Here is a 19,107-nt window from a genome sequence, read left to right as displayed (position 1 = left end):
TTATCGCTTCGGTGAAGTCCCCGCAGTCCTTTCGGGTGTGGCCGACCGCGTCGCACCACAAGCACCGGTTCCCAGCCGGAGGCCTTCGGTCACAGACTTGTTCGCCGTCGTCCCTCCGTGCTTGTGCAATCTAGAGGTCCCTCACCATCTGAGTCAGTTCCTCCAGAGCCGCTCCTCCGAACGAGCCTTTGACCATGCTAGTCAAAGTCGAGCCGGTCTCGAGCCAATCTCGGGTCTCTTCCCTTCGCGCCGGTGGGGGTACCTCGACCTTCCTTGTCGCAACAGAACCCGCCCCCGTCAAGCCTTTATCGACCCACTCACGCCGTTTGTCAAAACGGTTGTAGACTCACTTTACCACAGCCCAGTCGGTTGTTAGGCCGTCATCAATCTCCAACACGAAGCCCACTTGCTCCCGGTCTCTTACATCCACTGATTTAACGAACAATAGGACACGACTTGTGTCCAGTACGGTCTTGTCCAGCGCCGAAAGATGTGCGAAGCGTTCTTCAAAATCCCGAAGGAGCACCGACGCGTTTCTCCCCTTTTCGGGGGTCTCCACCCATTCCATGAAGTCCTGCTTCGATAGCCGAAGTGTGTCGTCAAGCCCGTATTTTTCAAGGAGCCGACCTTCAAACTCTTCCAGGTCCGACTCTCAGCCCGTATCTCAAGCACCTCCGCGTGGATGCCCGGCATCGCCACCCATGGGAATCCGGCCAGTCGCTTGTCCTCCGGGATGTCCCTCATCACCATTTTGGCTCAGTAAGCCGCCAAATAGCTCGTGGCGTCCTTCCCACCGAACCGGCCTATCGTGCCGACGACTGCTTCAATAGCCCTATCGAGGGCGCATGTGCCTTCGTGCATACTCACTATCCGATCCACAGCCGAAGCCATGGCTTTTGCAAGATCTAACCCTCTCATCTTCCTATTCCTCTGCCGCCTGTTTCACGTCAGGTTCACCAAATATGTTGCGTTGTTACATGCGTGCATGGAGAACGAGGCGGGACCACGGGGGTCTCGAACCGAGAAATAACCGAATGAGAAGAGGGGAAGGAAACTACATATTTACTTCACACGCGCACCGACACACAAATTCACAGGAGTTGCAACTAACTCTAAACAATGGAGGCAGAACGAATGTTTATGTGTAAATAAATCAAGGAGTTACAACCGGCAAGCCGATGAGTGATAGGCTCCGACGCCTGCACACACGCCCACAAACACAGAACACGAGATGCAGACTCTACCGGAAGCACTCGGGCGTTCCGCGGAGCAGAGTCAGCCTCCTGAAAACCTGTACAGAACAACTATTGAGAAGATAGAGGAGAAGAGCTCGACTTCAGTCCTGCAGCACTTCGTCCTCTACAAAACGCGATCCCCCCCCCCCCCCCCCCCTTCTACAATACCTCTCCCTCTCTTTTATAGCCCAAGGAGGGAGGTCGTTACCACCAGTTACATCATGTTTATTCTCTGTCCTTTCGGATAGGGATACACCTCGATTTTCTCCTAATGAATGCATGCTACCTAGGATTTCACCTCACCCGACTTGTACCTATCTGCGTACTATACAACAAAACTTGTGCCCATGTGTAGGGACGGTTATACCTAGTTTCCGCCTAGGGACGGTTTTCTCCACAACACCATATCTTTTTACAAGGTTCTTTAGGCGGGTAGATCTGTGTAATTCGTGATTACCCGATTTCACGACCTTTCTAGCCGATTTTGACCTCTTTCGTGGAGGTTCCTTCTCGATCGGTCCGAAGTTAGATTCGCTCCGATATGACTCAGCACTGCCAAAATCGTATTCCGACATTTTCTTCTTCTACTCGCCGGCTCTTCATTTGGTTGGCCATCTCGGCCCAACCCCTTATTCGGCCCACTTGGCCGAAATGAGATCGGACTCTCTGTCAGAGCTTTGATTTCCTCATCACACAGAGGCAACTCGGCCTTGCTGACCTCTTCTTCAGAATTCGGAATGGAGTCATGAGGTATTAGAGGTGAAGGCAAGTACCACGAAGTGGACTCTTCGAACAGGACATCTCGGCTTATGCGAACTTCCTTTGTTCGGGGGTTATAGCACTTATACCCCTTCTGCTCATTTGAATAGCCAACCAATATACACTTCTCGGCTTTGGCGTCCAACTTCCTCCTCTTCTCCTTCGGCACATGCACATACGCAATGTTGCCGAAAATCCTCAGGTGTGCCATGTTTGGCTTCTTCCTGTAATACAACTCATGTGGCGACACTCCACCATTAACAGAAGTCCGATTTTGCAAGTAAATGTCGTCCTTACGGCTTCAGCTTAGTAAAACTTTGGCATATGCTTCTCTTCAAGCATTGCCCTGGCAGCTTCTTCGATCGTTCGATTCTTCTGTTCGGCCACGTTGAATCCTTTCCTTCTGTAGATAACTTGTGAACTGGTCGGAGAAGTACTCCTTCCCGCCATCGGACCGTAGGCACTTGATCTTACACCCAGTTTCCCTTTCAACAAGGCTCTTCACCTTCAGGAACCACGCGAAGACTTCGCTCTTTTTCGTGATCAAGCACGCCTAGGTGTGCCGCGTGAAGTCATCGATGAAGGTTACGAAGTAACGGCTTCCACCGAGACTCATGTTCCGTGCCGGTCCCCACACATCCGAATAGATTAAGTCGAGCGGATTTCGACTCTGATTACGCTCGTTTGGGAACGGAAGTCGGGCTGCTTCCCTAGTTGGTAGGCTTCGCAGACTTGGCCATCCTGGCCACGAAATTTCGGCAAACCTAAAACAATGCTCTTCGTCTGCATTTCACGAAGCTGTGGGAACTTAACGTGGTCGAACCGCTTGTGCCATAGGTCGATATCGATTCGACCTTTTGTCCTTTCGCGAACAACACGGTTTCGGCTTGGTTGGTGTCAAGGATGAACATCCTCCCTTCATGGCACCCTTGCATGATGACTTGGCCTTCCTCTTCGATGTAGCACCCAAGGTGCGTGAATCGAACTTGCATCCCATGGTCGACAATCTGTCCGACCGACACCAGGTTCTTGGTTATTGTCGGGACGTGCAACACGTTCATGAGTTTCCCTTTCTGCCCGACGTGATTGAGGGGAACTTCACCAACATGTTCGATGGTATGCGGAGTGTCGTCTCCCGTTTCGACCACTCCTTGTTTTTCTAGTTTCTCCACTCCTCGTGACTCATCATATGATTTGATGCTCTGGAATCAACAAGCCACACCTCGCTCGATTTCGAGCTGTTCACGGCCATCGAATTGGCCTTGTGCTTCATTATGAAGGTTGGGCCCGATCCATTTCCGGTTCGTTCGGAGCCCTCAACATTGTGCGATTTCTGACGTCATCCTGCGTCTCTTCTGCTCGATCCGGCTTTGTCCAAATCAGCTCTTTTTTTTCCAGCACTTGCTCTCTCTGTGGCCTTTCTTGCCACAATACCAGCGATCCGTCGCGACCTTCTCTTGCCGGCTTCCGGTGCCACTATGACTCCCCTTGCTTCCGGAGGGTTCAGAATTGCTTTTGACATTTCAATTATGCCGCGCGTTCTGCTCCTTTCGGCCGCCTCCATTGCACGTCGATCCGCCTCGTCCGCCACGACCACGGGGCCTATCTTCCTCTGTGTACAACATCTTGTCGTCGGCGTGCGTACTCGTCGACGCACCCGCGTGATTTTCCTCCACGAGCAACATTGATTGAAGCTCGAAGAACAAGGGCGTATTCTCCCTTGTGCAGACTGCCGTTCGGAGTGCTCCAAACTTTGACGCTAACCCTCCAAGACAAACCTGCACCATTTCATCCTCCTCGACGTTCACGTTGACGGAGGCGAGGGAATCACAGATTTCCTTGATTCAGGCCGTGTAATCGGCCACAGAAAGATCTTTCTATTGGACATTGTTGAGCTCCTACCTGAGCTACAACTTCTTGGTCATTGTGCTAGAGGCGAAAATCCTCTTGAGAGTCGCCCACGTGTCCTTTGGCGTCTTAGCATCTCGAATGTAGCTCAAGAGCTGGTCGCTCACACAGGACGCAAGCAGTAAAGAACTCTGCTTGCCGCTTGTTCCCAAGTCAAAAAATCTCTGTGTGTCGATTTGGGTGTTGTATCATTAGCTCCTTCGACATAACTCCAGTAACCATGACCAAGCAGGTACTAGTGCATCTTGTACGACCAAGATGCGTAGTTGCTCCTATCAAGCTCCTCAGTCGGTAGCGAGCATCCCATTCCTCTATCCATATTGTTGTCTTATCCTTTTCGAAAAACAATAACTTAACTCTATCTTATCACAAGCTTTTATGTCGGCTACAAAGGAGTCTCAACCCTCGCGCTCTGATACCATGTAAAAGAATACGTGTGCGGAAGCGTATGTAAGACACAAAATACTCAATTCGGAAGTATGACAGTTTGATAAAAAACGTAGAAATCACAGAGATAGAGACGACAAGCAGAACAAAAACTATATTAAAAAATAAATCTATGTATGTTCTCTGTCTATGTACTTCGTGCTCAGTGAGCACCTTTTATACAAGCCCCGACTATTGGGCTGACACAAGTACTAACAATACTTGACTGCTCATAAATGAGCCTTCTACACTAACTCCCAAAATTATTCCTTACGAGGAATAATATTCTAATGGCCTCTCGGTTTACACACCGCTACGGCCATGTTGTGCGTACAGTTTTACGCACCCAGTCTATGCATTGCGTTACACACCCGTTTGCGCACCCAATGTTGAGCTTGTATCTCAATAGTAGATTTAGTGTATCCCTTATGTCTAGCTCACTTGCTAGATTCACAACTTAAAGAAAAACTAGTAGTCTTCCCTATTTTTCTATCATATATGCATAGAAGGCCTTTATGCCGTTTTGTACAAAGTCTTGCATTTTGCACTTGGATTCTTGCACAAAGAGTACAATGCTTCATCAAATTTTGGGCTTCCCCAATTGCTTTCTAAAATTTAAGCATTTAGACGTTTTTTATACATTTAATATTTGTAACATTATATCACTTTTGACTTATCTCATGCATCATAACATCATTATTTGAATCTTCATCATTCAATGGAAAGTTCCCAATGAGTTCATCGTGCCAAATCTAATCAACTCATTAAAACAATAGTTATAAATAACATTCATTGTTTACAAAGTATGGAAGAGGAATGGGTAGTGGACTTACTTAGTACACCGTATTGACACTAGATTTACCATTGAAGAGGAATGGTCATTACTGTTAAGTTCAATATCTATGGCCTAAGCACATGTATAGTATATGTGAAAGAATATATCAGACGTATCACAAGTTGTAAATCACATGATGAGGAGCTTTTCAATTAACAAATACCATATTGATGAGATCGAATGGTGCAGATCACACACACCATTCGAAACGTGTTCTGCACCGTCCGTGTCTGAGATTTCCTCACCAAGCCTAATTAATTATTATTTGGTAGCAAATAGAAACGTCGAGGACAGAGACAGAGGTTAGTTGTAGAAGGATCAAAAGAAGAATGCAGATGACGACGACGACAACGCATAAATATTTCTTAGGGAAAAGTACCAAGATACCCTTGGAAGTTCGTCTATTTACCAAAATGCCCCTGGAAGTTCCAAATTTACCAAACTACCCCTATATCCAAAAAATTACACTTTATAAAGTAATTATACACTCAAATCTACAAGCCCTATTTACCAAAGATAGAAGCAATGGACCCAAACTAGCCCTATTTACCAAAGATTTGAGTGTATAATTACTTTATAAAGTGTATTTTTTGGACATAGGGGTAGTTTGGTAAATTTAGAACTTCCAAGGGCATTCTGGTAAATAGACGAACTTCTAGGGGTATCCTGGTACTTTTCCCTATTTCTTATATCAATATGTATGTATGTATGTATGTATGTATGTATGTATGGATGCCTTTTTTATTTGGCAGCGAGCGCCACAGAAGAAAGAAATACACATGTATGTACATATGTACATACATACGTACGTACGTACATAAAAAATGTATAGTATACATACATACATATATGCAGAGAGAACATCAGAGACGAGGAGCAGGAGCAGGAGCAGGAGCAGGAGGTAGCAGATGCTGCTCAGATGTAGAAGAAGGATCAGAAGCAAGCGTAGCAGGCAAAGGTAGGCAGACCACAGACATCCGAAGACACTGACGAAGTAGCACTGGCTCAGCAGCAGCAGCAGCAGCAGCAGATTAAGAAGCAAAAGAAGATTGGAAAACCCTAATGTCTCGCTCAGGGAAGACGACCTGATCATTTCATCTTTACTTGTCTCCCTCCCCCTCCCCTGGACTTCTTGCGTCCTCCATGGCTGACCCCGCCTTTGCCTTCCAACCTGGCCAGCAGACTGTAGACCTTTCCATGCTCGTGAAGAGGACCACAGAGAGCTCCTTCCTCGCTTTCAAGGATCTCTGTGACATCAGTCCTGAGCGATCTGACACAGAGAAGAAGATCGGTCTCCTCAAGTTCATTAACAAGACTAGGCAGCGTCTGCTTCGTCTTCTCGTCTTGTCTAAATGGTGTAGCCAGGTATGGTGACTTTGATAGATAGATCACTTTCTCTACTGAAGAATTAAGCATTTTGGAAGGAAATCACTGTTTTCACTTTGCAATGTTTGTTCTTTCTTTTTCTTCTGAAGAACGAAGTATTGCAATATTTATCTGAGTGTGAAAACGTTCAGTGAACATGAAATTTTCAAGGACACGAAATCACTATTTCCATTTGTTTCAAGAAAGGTAGTGTTATTTCTGCAAAAGAAGAGCTAGAACATCCAGACCTAGACTAAACGTTTTGAAAAGATAGATATGCTCAAATGACTGCTCAGATTGATTCACTGAAAAGAGCTCCACATAGGTTTTTTCAGCAGTGAAGGCTTACATCCAACACTTGGAAAAGAAATCGTTTTTGAGATTACTATGAAGAAAGCTGTTTTGTTGAGAAAAAGAAAAGAACTATATACGCTCTTCAGCAGAAAGAGTTCACATTAAAGCAGTTGTCTCGAATCACTTTGAGATTTCTTTGAAGAATATCCATTTCCTGTAAGAGTTGTGTGAAGCAAATTAGTTGAAATCATGGTTGAGGTTACTTTGAGGAAAGTTGTTTTGTAGAAGGTACCATTGTGTAGGAAGAGTTTGGCCCTAATTCAAAGGAAGAGGTTCACCCTAAAATAGTGATTGCAATGGAACAAATTAAAATACCATCTTGATATCTATTCAAAATCATCTGCATCATTTTTTATCCCGTTCTCCTATTCAAATCTATCGAGATCAGTGTAACAAGAACATATGCTTATTAAGCTTGGTATGGAAACAGTTTGCAGAGGAAACTTAATTTTTTCTAGTGAAACAAATCTGAAATGGCTCCCAACATATGGGGTTCTTGAACCCAATTGTTCTTGAAAATATTCAAGTTTGTTCTCTCACTCTGAGTTTTCTTTCCTATTTTCCAAATCCCATGCTCATTAGAAGGTCTAAAATTTCAGTAAAGTTTTTGGAATATTTCTGAAATTTCAGCAATTCACCCCAGTATCTGTTTTTGGTCTTAACGTCTGCATTTTCCACAAACCTCTCTAAATTGCTTATTGGTACCTAAACGGAGATCCTTTCCATATATATCTATATATGTATTTTGTATGAATTGTTATTTATACTTGAACAAAAAGTTAAGATTCATATATGATACTTTGGTGTATATGGAATCATATGGTCATGATTTTCGCACTAAGAAGTATTATTAATATTGTATAATGCATGAATACTCTTCAAAGTCAAGTGTTCTGTCCATTGCCATATATAGAAGACTGATGTAAGCTTTTGGGCATGTGGTTTGGTATATATAGACACAAACATGCATAGGCTTGGCTAACAAGGCAATATGGTATTCATTCTCATCTTGAAAGGGATGGCATGGAACATGAATTCTTGGTAACAGGGTATTCAAGAGGCATGTTAACATGTTATCACATGTAGCATCTTTTTCAGAGGTAATATCTAGACATGAGATATTTTTGAGCGTTGCTTGAATCCCTGTGTAGTTCATTGGAAGACCATATTGGTCATATTCGAAGTAATGCGATCATCTCCTTTCCAATTGATGCTTTACCATGGACCCCCACATTTAGGTAGTTGGCATCATATGGAAGAATCAATCTATAGCCAGAGATGAGTGTTCATGCACTTCAGAATGCTGTCATTGGATCTGGGAGGGACAGCTGATTTACTTCCTGGTTTGGGGTTCAGGTGTGCTTATGTGCAATGATATGTTCTTAGGGGAGCATTGATCTATAGCCAGAGATGAGCTCTCATGCACATAAATTTTGTCATTGGATCTGAGAGGGACAGCTGTTTTGCTGAATAGTTTGGGATCCAGGTGTGTGAAGTTGGCTCCTTGACACGCAGTGCCATGTTTTTTCTTTGCATAGACTGTCCAGATTGGGAGACACATTGAATTGAGGCAACATGATGCTAGTCCTATGATATTATGCCATGGGCTCATGTTAGACTTGCATCTTGTTTCTTGTTTTTAGTCCCCAAGTAGTTTATTGTCAGTAGTGAACTCTGCATGAAGAATTTGACCATTCGCCAGAGTTACATGAACATTGAATCTGACGGTGCCTCCACGATCAGGCTCTAAAGCACTTGCATTCCGCATATCTTTGTTGGGAAGTAATACCATGGTTGTGTCATATAACCGGTATGAATCAACATCGTGTGGGGCTTTTGTCAGATCTTGGCTTAATACTGATGTCAACCAAGTTATAAGATACTATACGAGCACGCTTGACAGTTGCCTGCCTCTCGTTGACTTTTATGTCTCAGTTAATATCCATCATGGGTTCAGGGAATGGGGACCTGAAAAAGAAATATGACCCGAAAGCCTATTCATGGGGTGGGTTGCTCGCCACACTTAAGGCAAAATTTTGTATCTTTGGATGTGAAAGGTAGTTTGGTTTTGTGCTAATGTTGTGAAATTTTTCTGGAACAGGTAGGCCACATCATTTGTCCAGAATTTCTGCTACGATTAGACAAGTAGAGTGCTCTACGGCTTTAGGTCCAAGATGTTTGTGGATTTAATTGCATCTAATATATAAACTAGATTTGAACCTAATAATTTACTGTTCAGGAGTGAATTTGAACTTCTGTCCCAATGATTTTCAGTCCTTTTGTCTAACCAACTGAGCTACTTAAACTATGAGGGCTACCAACTTCAAGATTGCCCACAAGTATGATGCTCATTAGAGTTTGTCTTCGGGACAATTTTCAGCATCACCTTGTGGTGTATCAGGAAGAGACATCTCTCTGACATTCTATTAGGCACTTTGTGGTGCAAGTTCATAACTTGGAAAGGCAGTGGGATGCTTCTAAACTCTTACTGGCTTTCCATGATCTTCCTCGAGCCGTCATACTACCTTCACCCAAATCAAGTCTTAATTTAGCTGCTCTCTAAAAGAAGAGAATGATTTCTATCAACTTATCCTTTTTACATATGGCATCCAAATTGGGTCAGTTCTTGTTCTTTGAATCATGTGTGGAATACAGAATCCACACTTGGACAATTGGGATTCCAGAATGAGTGAATATATCTGCTCTTGTATAATCATTAGAATCAGAAGATACATGTCAGGATACTGAACCATATTCATACATTCAATTGGAGTTTTTTCTGCAAAACTGGACAAGGTTTAATCTACATTCAAACATTTGGCTGCTGTACTGCATGATACAATTCAGATACAGGGGTTAATGAGATGTTGGATATTTCAGGGCAAGAGGAAAGAAGACAGGATTTCCTCCCAGCTTGGAGGAATATTCTCATATTTTTGTGAATTTGGTCTCAGCAATATCAAATGCGGGTATAGACCCCCACAATAAATTTTTTTTATGGATCTCTGCAGCGTCTTTCGTTGTGGTATTTTGACAATAACAGTTGTATATATTCCTTTTTGCAGTCTTCTTAAAGTTAGGCCATCTGATCCTCAAAATTCTGATTTATTTCTTGTGATGATAATATGAAATCCCGTTTCTGAACAGAGGGTGACATAAAGAAAGAAAGGAAGGGAGAGGGTGACAGTGACGATCCAGGGGGAATTTGCATACAAATGTCTCTGATATTGAAAGGGAGAGAGAGAGAGAGAGAGAGAGAGAGAGAGAGAGAGAGTTCTTTATTTGTTTTACATTCTGTTTTAAACTCAGTTTTTTGGAGATTCTCATGTACACACATATGTCTCTTATATTGAACATTCTTGCTTTAGTTATTTTAAAGTGTGTTTGAAACTAATGCTTTTTGCAGATTCCCTTGGTGGAGAGTTGCCAGCAGCTTGTGGGCACACTTTCTAATCATGATACCAGTTTTGTGCAAGCAGCAGACTCACTTTTCTTTTTGCATGAGGGACTACAGCAAGCTCGTGCACCAATGTATGATATTCCCTCAGCAGTTGAAGTGTTGCTGACTGGCAACTACAAACGTTTACCCAAATGTATTGAAGATTTGGGTTTACAGCCACTATTATCTGGTGATGAGGAGGAGTCAACATTGCAAAAACTTGACACCATGCTCCGTTCACGATTGCTTGATGTGCCACTGCCAAGAGAAATAAACTCTGTAAAGGTTGCAAATGGGATGGTCACGCTTCTTGTTAATGAGGAATTTGAGGCTCAGCTTACCCTTGGGTACAGAGGAAATCCATCACTATGGAGAGTATTGCATTTAAAGATTCTTGTAGGGGAGAGCAGTGGCAAACTTAAGCTTACTAATTTTCAAGAAGCAAGCATGAAGGATGATTTAGAACGTCGGATGGCCTATCTGGAAGATCCATTACAGATTCTTTATTCTGTTCTGCATGAATTTTGCACTGCTTGGGTTATGGATACTATTATCAGACAGGTCCATGCTCTGCAAAAAGGGCGATGGAAGGATGCGATTCGTATTGAAATTATTCAAGAAAGCTCATCTGGTATTTCAGCTCAGCCTACCACTACAGGACTGGGGATGACAGTTGAGACAGAGGCAGATATAGGCAGTGGAAGATCTCATTTTTCTCCAGGTTTGAAGATTGTGTATTGGCTAGATGTTTTAAAAGGTGTAGACCCTCCTTTCCTGAGAATTGAACAAGGTTCCGATCATCATATATCTTGCTCTCATGTGCCACAAATCCTGGATTTTGACAATGACTATGATGCACAGTTTCACATCAATTTGACTTCTATTGATGTGGAAAGTCTGTTATTGAGAACTATTTTATGCAGTGTACATACTCGGCTCTTGGAGGTTTATAGAAGTCTGAGAAATTCTTCTCAACTCTGCAGAACAGATTCTGATGTGATTTTACATACACTAAAAACCAAAGAAGCATCAATGGAGTCATTTCTGAATCAGGTAAACCTTGTTTCCACCATTGCTCCCTGGGAAGCTTTTTCAAAATATTTCACGTTGAGCATAATACATCTAATTTTTTCTTACTATATCTGTGGCATGAAGTTGGAACATGTAGTAGAGAGAATGCTAATGCAAATTTGATTGAAATGTTTGCAATGGTTCCTGGTGTTCGTGTTGAATAGAGATTATATTTTCACTCACTGTGCATTGTTATAAACAATCAGAATTTACGAAAACATTAGGTGTGTTGAGATGTACTGAGTCCTGAAGTGATAGGCTTCTATTATTATCAGGATAATATTATAGATGTCGGCGAGGTTGGGGAGGAGGTGCTCAGTGTCCGAGCATATGCACAGTGCTACTTGGCTCTTGCTATTAACATCAGGTATTTTTATTTATTAATCATAAAATACTTTGTGTTCATGCTCTCCATTATGTGAAATGTGCAATTCCTTTTCTCGATAATGATAAAAGTTGGATCCATGTGCATTTGGAGTTGTCTAGAACCAAGTTCTCTAAACAAGAATCTATGCATTCATACCTTTTATTATTGAATTCATGACAATGTTTTCTTTATTTATCTCTTGTACTTGAACATGAATTGTTGATTGATAGTTGAAGATACTCCACTTCAAGCATTGATTGTGAGTCCAAACCCTTTTTCTTCCTATTTGCTGCAATGTTTAGGAATAGGTGAAAATTGAAATGTTTTGTATGCATTATCTGCTATGACAAGCACAAAGAAACTCATCCTTAGTTTTAGATGAGGGCACCTTCACCAAATATTCCATCAGAAAATAACAGAGACGAATTTGCTTTTTAGCGTTTTCATACAAAAAAAGGCACTTGTTGACTCGAGATATGACTTGCAAACAAGTATGTGTGAAAATAGCGTTTGTATTCTCAAGATATGACTTGTATGCTTGTGTTTGTAACACAATGACTTGCATTAGGACATATGAAATGATTTTCACACAAGTATATAACAGTGAGCCATACTAGGGACGCACCATGCCTCTTTAACCATTCTTGTAAAAAATCCTGTCTTAAGTGCATTTGTGAGTATTGATCTGATTATGCAGCTCTTGAAATGTTCCAGGAACGGAAAGTTCATTCTGAGATCTCATAATCTATCACTTCCAGCAACTATTCTGGCTGAAACTGAAGATGCATTGAGCCAGGGATTATTAAGTCCACTTGATGCATTCATATCTCTTCGTAATAAGAGCCTTCTGCAACTGTATGCATCCATCGGAACTACTTTGAACCTCAAGGTAATTGTCTATCTTTCTACACATTAGTTTTCAATGAAATCAAATCATTGAACAAGTTATCATAATATCAGGAAATGATGATATCCTCAGAAGCAACATTATGTTGCTGTTTCTATGTCTATGATGTCTGGCATCTCTATTTCTACACGTGTCTATGATATTTTGCATACCTCTAAAGCATGGAAACATGCAGGATACAGCCATTTTTTGATGTTTCCTTGTTTGCGTCTCTCTCCTTAGACACCCAAGTTTCATGTTTCCTGATGTTTCCCACATCAGGAAATGATGATATCCTCAGAAGCAACATTATGTTGCTGTTTCTACGTCTATGATGTCTGGCATCTCTATTTCTACGTGTCTATGATATTTTGCATATCTCTAAAGCATGGAAACATGCAGGATACAGCCATTTTTTGATGTTTCCTTGTTTGCGTCACTCTCCTTAGACACCCAAGTTTCATGTTTCCCACATCTGGTGCCAGTTAACTTAAACTTACCTTATGCTCTCTTTTTTCTTCATTGCCTATAGTTAACACCTATAATTTTTTGTGGGATGATTTTCCTGTTTCATTTTGAAGTGTTGGTTTTAACTCTTTGGAGTTATTTTGGTTACAAAGCATTTTTGCTTTTGAAAGGGATGCTTGTATAATATTTGAAGAGATGTACCAAGACGTGCAAGATTGAGTCTCCTGTGTGATGAGAATACATGTAATTGCTTGTTGGAGGAATTGTTAGGAGAGACATAGACACATTAGTATGCGGCTGGGCTTTAGGACACAGACCAAGAGTTGATCAGATAGCCTCCATCTGAAGGGTATGCTTCCACTTAATCAAATACTTCATATACGGTAACCCAATCGTGTACATCCTTATGCTTTCCTTAATGATCATCAATGTCTCTTGCATATCTCATAGGACAGCAGCTACACTCTGGAACTTAATGCAAATTAGTCTAGGGGCAATTGGTGGTTTGGGCTCATAGCCAAACATAAGGATCAATGGGCTATAATCAGTCTCTACATCTATACTGCTACTATATGAAAATGTAATTGGTGGAAACTATCACTTGCATTCAGATTGTCGAAAGACAAGTACACTTGTTGCATATGCTCAGCAGTAAGATGGATGTAACTGGAAGTATAAGAGAGTACAAATTTGTTTATAGTTATTATGTAGTATTGTGAGATCTGATAGGTGATATTACCTTTCTTTTTGCCTTGCCCCTGTTACTTTGTTCTCTCCTGGGAATAATTGAATATATGTATGGATATTCCCCACTGCTTAAATAATTGAAGATTTTTTGTTTCAATGAAGGCTGAGCATTGCTATTTTGTAAATGCTAATTTCTGAGTTTATATAATCTTTTGACTGCTTGTTTGTCAATTGTAGAATTATGGAAATGGTAGTTTCTTTTTACCACTCTGTAGTGGGTCATGTTTGCTCCTGTGTGAATTGATTATATCGCCATCATCTCTAAGGCACCATTACACATGTGTATAAAGAGAGACACTGCATGAATTAAGTATGAAGAATTCCCTAAGCCATGATGACTTTTATGCTGTAAGTGATGATTTTCTGTTTCTTAAACCTTTTCTGTTGTTTTTGCCTATGTTGTAGGTGAATGAAAAAGGTGTACTGAAATTCAAAAAATTGGTGGAAGGACCAAAACTTGGTGCAGACTCTCTAGTCATGGGGTTTCCTAGCTGTGGGCAAACATTCTTTTTGACTCTTCAACTTGACAACAATTTCATACCCACTCTCATGCTTGTTGAAGGCCAACCACAAGAAGGCTCAATAACTAATGGGCCAGTTCATATACTTCGCTACATAACTATTACTGCTGATTCTTTCTTTGTAACTGATGATGAGATGGATTTCTGTTTTCTGGATGAAAATTCCCAACTTGCTCAACGTGGAAGGGATGGCTTACCCATAGGATTGGAGGGGGATATGGATATTAGGCTTCTTGCATCACCTAGCAATAAAATGCCAGGAATTGGCATTAAGGACAGAGACGTTTCAATTAGTCAAATATCTGAATCATCTAAATACAAACGGAAAACAGCTGATTCTGTACTTGTATTGCCTTCTCTTCAAGGATTGACACTGACTCAATCTGTTAAGAGGAGGAAGATCGTAGCTGAAACATTTTCACAATCCATTGGTTCAGCAGTTTATCGCATGCCCGATAGTGGTGCTTTTTCTGTTGGGCAGCCGTATTCTGTGATAATAGCAAGAGCTAATGAAGGAAAGGCACCTTTATCTGCATATACATCTTTCCTCTTGCGAGCGATCAGGAGATGCTCTGTATGTATCAAGCAGGCTCGCCTTGCCAGTCAAATGAGCGCACTTAACATCCCCTTTATTGAGGAAGTTGGCTTACATAAACCTTCTACAAACATCTGGTTTCGGTTACATCCATCAAAAGTTGGATCAGTGCCTGGTGTTAATATATACAGTGGATGGGAGCATGCATGGCTATGCCTCGGTAAACCTGGTTGTGATGAATGGAGCGTAAAGATACGGGATGATTATATGAGGGATCTTTATGAACTTGAAAAACAAAAAAATTCAGCTCAAATTATAACCTCAGAGGCTGACTCTCATATCCAGTGTTGTAATGACGGAGTTGTACTGTACTATGACTCCGTGGAAGATAACAGCATCAAAAACATGTTGACAGATCTAGAATGTCTATGGAATGCACGCACATTTGCTCTGGGAATGAAGCACCTTTTGGAAAATAAAGCAGATGAGAGAGGAGAGATTGGTCAAGACAGGTTTGTGAAGTCACATCAATCACTACAGAAAGGATTTCTTGCCGGAGTTGAAGTGGAAAGGACATGGGATGGTTCTGTAAGGAGAGCATTTCGAATTGAAGCCGTAGGTCTTACAAGTGTTTGGTTCACATACGTTGGATCAGTTATTGCACGTTTTGTAGTGGAGTGGGGAAAAGGAAAAAGGGGTTGCACAATGCATGTATCACCGGATCAATTGTGGCCCCATACAAAGGTTTCTCTTTCAATTGCTGATATATTTTCCCAGTGTTGAAAGCTTTGCCTATTGCAAATTTGGAAACATTGCTTATGTAACCCCTATCTTGTGTTGACATCATGCATGCAGTATCTGGAGGACTTCATCAATGGACAGGAGGTTGAATTACTTCTTGATTGCATCCGGGTAACTGTTGGACCATTGCATGCACTTGCTGGCGCTATCCGCCCTGCTCGTATGCCTGTTGCTCCTCCTTCTGCAGCATCTTTTCCGAACGTAGGTGCTATTGGAGCCTCTAAAACTACTACTGTTGGGCATGTTCTCTCACCCACCAACTCATCAGTCATGTCACCAACTAGCCAGGGAAGACTTTTGCCGTCAGCACTTCATACAACCAACAATAGCTTAGCAACTGGGGGCTCAAATATTCAGAGCCCACAAAATGGAGCTGTTGTGTCAGGGCCAGGTAGAGGTACAGGTCTAGTTCCAAGCTCTCTTCTACCAACTGATGTCTCAGTTGTGCTGCGATCTCCCTTCTGGATTCGAATTATTTATCGCAGGCAGTTTGCGGTGGATATGCGGTGCTTTTCTGGTGACCAGGTCTGGCTGCAGCCAGCACCACCGCCACGAGGGTTTGGATCTGGGATTAAAGGCTCTCTCCCATGTCCTCAGTTCCGTCCATTTGTTATGGAGCAGATTACTACTGGCTATGGTAATGTGGATTCCACATCCATCTCTGGTGCAGTGTCTGGACAATCAAGTCATGCAGGGTCATCTGCAATGGGGAGTAATGCTTCACAAAATCTGGCGCAAGGTGCTAGTGGGATTTCAAGCAGGGCCAATGCAGGTCTACCCAATACCACACGTACTGGACTAGCCAATGTGACTCAGACTACCCCGGCAGTTCGAGTTGGAACTCCACAAAGTTTGGCTTCAAGTAACATGGCCACTGGAAGAGTCATTCCTGGAATGAGCATGGTTTTCCATCCATCACAGAGAGAGCCGAATGCTGCTGGATATGGATTTTCTGATGATGGTGGTTATGGGGGGGTGTGGGTTCCCTTGGGTTTAGGTTGTCTTAAGAAAGTGCTCAAAGGAACTTTGAGATACCTGGGAGTAGTTTGGCTGTTTGCCCAATTTCCTGGTATCATCAAGGAAGTCTTAGCCTCCCATTTGAAGGAGAATGAAGGAGCTCTTTTGCACCATGATCCTGATACTCCATCTCTTCGATTTTATATCCAGTAAATTCTCTTTACTCTGTTATGCATAAACATACTAGTTTTGTATTTTGTCCAAGTAGTTATGTCATGATCATTAGCGAGCATAAACAAATTCAAAAGTGCTGTTACAAAGTATATCTGCTCTCATTTTACATCTTTACCAGTAGAGTTATGAATGCTAGCATATATGAGTGTAGATTCAAATAAATTCATTTAATATTTGCATGCTGTCAAATTTATATGAAGCTTATTTAATTGAACAAGCTCCGAAGTAAAGAAAATGAACTGTATGCACACATGCACATTCATATCTGTGATTGAATTCACATTGGATAGTCCAAGGATGCTTGGAGGTTTACCAATCTGTTTCAATACATTTTATCTTCACATCTTCTCTAAAATGAACAAGCTCCGAAGTAATAAAAAAAGAACTGTATGCACACATGCACATTCATATCTGTGATTGAATTCACATTGGATAGTCCAAGGATGCTTAGAGATTTACCAATCTGTCAAGACATTTGGTGTTCACATCTTCTCTAAAATACATTGTGCACTTTTTGGGAATTACCCCATTGTCAAAAACCAAATACTTGAATCTTCGTTAAATAGATACACATTTTTACACCAAGACTGGACACCCTTTCACTCTATTTCTCTTTTATTGCAGGAACTGTGTTTTCGCTGTGAGTGTGCACCGCCAACAGCTTCTACTTCAAGCCATTAATGTAAAGCGGTATCATCAACCTCCTCAAATTCAACCTCAATCTGCACATCAGCAACAAACACAGTCACAGCAACCACAATCACAACAATCAGTGACATCTGGATCAGAGAATGAACTCAGTCTTCCTGAGATGCAAGAAATTGGTGACTTCTTTGCAAGACGGGCTGCATTTGAGCCATATGATGCATCACGGTTGGCATCTTTTGTGACAATGCTCACACTTCCTGTGCCAGTTTTGCGTGAGTTCATCAACTTAATAGCTTGGAAGAAAGATGCTGCCAGAGCATCACAGCATTTGCAAGGTACAGATCCAAGTCAAATACCTCGTCCCAAGGTTGAGCTCTGCCTTGAGAAGCGAACACCACTCAGTCAAGATTCAAATGCATATGAAGAGAGCAATAACGTGAATACGTCAGGAAGCAACACCTCCCCCAAGAGTAATATTGATTATGATCTCTCCCGGAGTACAGTAGATTTCACATTAACAGTCATCTTTGATCCTATCCATGTTCCACATATGAATGTGGCTGGTGGTGCGGGATGGCTCCCGCAATGTGTTGCAGTTAGGCTAAGATATACTTTTGGTGATGGCAACTCTATCTCACTCGTAGACATGGAAGGTAGTCATGGTGGTCGAGCTTGTTGGTCCCGAGTTGAAGACTGGGAAAAGTGCAAGGAAAAGGTTGCTAAAGCAGTAGATATGGTAGGCAGTTCAAATGCCATGGATCAAGGCAGGCTACGTGTTGTGGCAGAGACTATTCAGACAACTCTACAGTCTGCTTTACAACAGCTCCGAAAGGGTTCATCAAGCATTTCATCTCCCATTCAGGGGTCACTATAAGATGTACATCGACAAATAAAGTAGCTTTTATCTTAACCTTTTTTGGTGGAATCTGTCAAAGGTTTTAGCTAGCCATATGAGAGGGATACACTCTCTTTTTCTAGTTGCTTCTCATTTTTGTGAAGCACTGCATATGAATTCTGATCTGAAGATGCGTGATTTTTCATGATTTGAGCAGAAATGGATTATTAGAAGCTAGCCATCTTGTACAATAGTATTGGAAAAAAAATATAGCATGGTAGAAATTGCTAAAAGTCCTGGCTCTTTCGAGGTGCATACTACTTACTAACCATAGTTTAGTGCTTCATTGGTGTCGGAGTGCACTGGTAATAATAGAGGACTCTTTGTAAAATTTCCAAATTCACTCTGAATGTTTGCTAAGTCAATTAATGTACGACGCATGATCAAATGACTTGTTCGCCAACTATAGGTAGTTGTGCCTTCTGTATTAAGCAGCAATTTGAACTTGACCTATGGCTTTAAATAATCGAAAATTTGCATGAAGTCCTCTATTAGATACTTTATGTAAATGAGCACGTTAAATAAAAACCCCGGGTCACTCTATTGAATATTCTATAGGGCTTGGGAGAGTAAGTGACCAAAACTAAAACCCAAAGGAAATGACTTTGGCCTGGACACACATTGTGCATAGGCAGCATACGTTCTAGCAGATGATA

At 41.9% G+C, this 19,107-nt stretch overlaps 1 protein-coding gene across 1 annotated transcript; it reads left to right on the top strand.

Moving 5' to 3' along the window:
- Positions 1-6,066: 6,066 nt before the first annotated feature.
- SWP (RNA polymerase II transcription mediator) lies at positions 6,067-18,859 on the top strand. The gene is made up of 7 exons (XM_087325149.1): positions 6,067-6,528; positions 10,289-11,374; positions 11,668-11,759; positions 12,474-12,648; positions 14,266-15,660; positions 15,772-16,883; positions 17,533-18,859. Exons 1-7 carry the CDS (start codon positions 6,307-6,309, stop codon positions 18,428-18,430), a joined length of 4,980 nt encoding a protein of 1,659 aa, XP_087181275.1. The 5' UTR covers positions 6,067-6,306; the 3' UTR covers positions 18,431-18,859.
- The last annotated feature ends 248 nt before the right edge of the window (positions 18,860-19,107 follow it).

The sequence above is a fragment of the Azolla caroliniana genome, unplaced genomic scaffold (genome assembly GCF_043228905.1).
Source record: "Azolla caroliniana isolate FFs.n. ecotype wild unplaced genomic scaffold, voAzoCaro1.0.p SCAF_9, whole genome shotgun sequence".
In the NCBI taxonomy this organism is placed as follows: Eukaryota; Viridiplantae; Streptophyta; class Polypodiopsida; order Salviniales; family Salviniaceae; genus Azolla; species Azolla caroliniana.
This window is presented reverse-complemented; position numbering and strand designations above follow the sequence as displayed.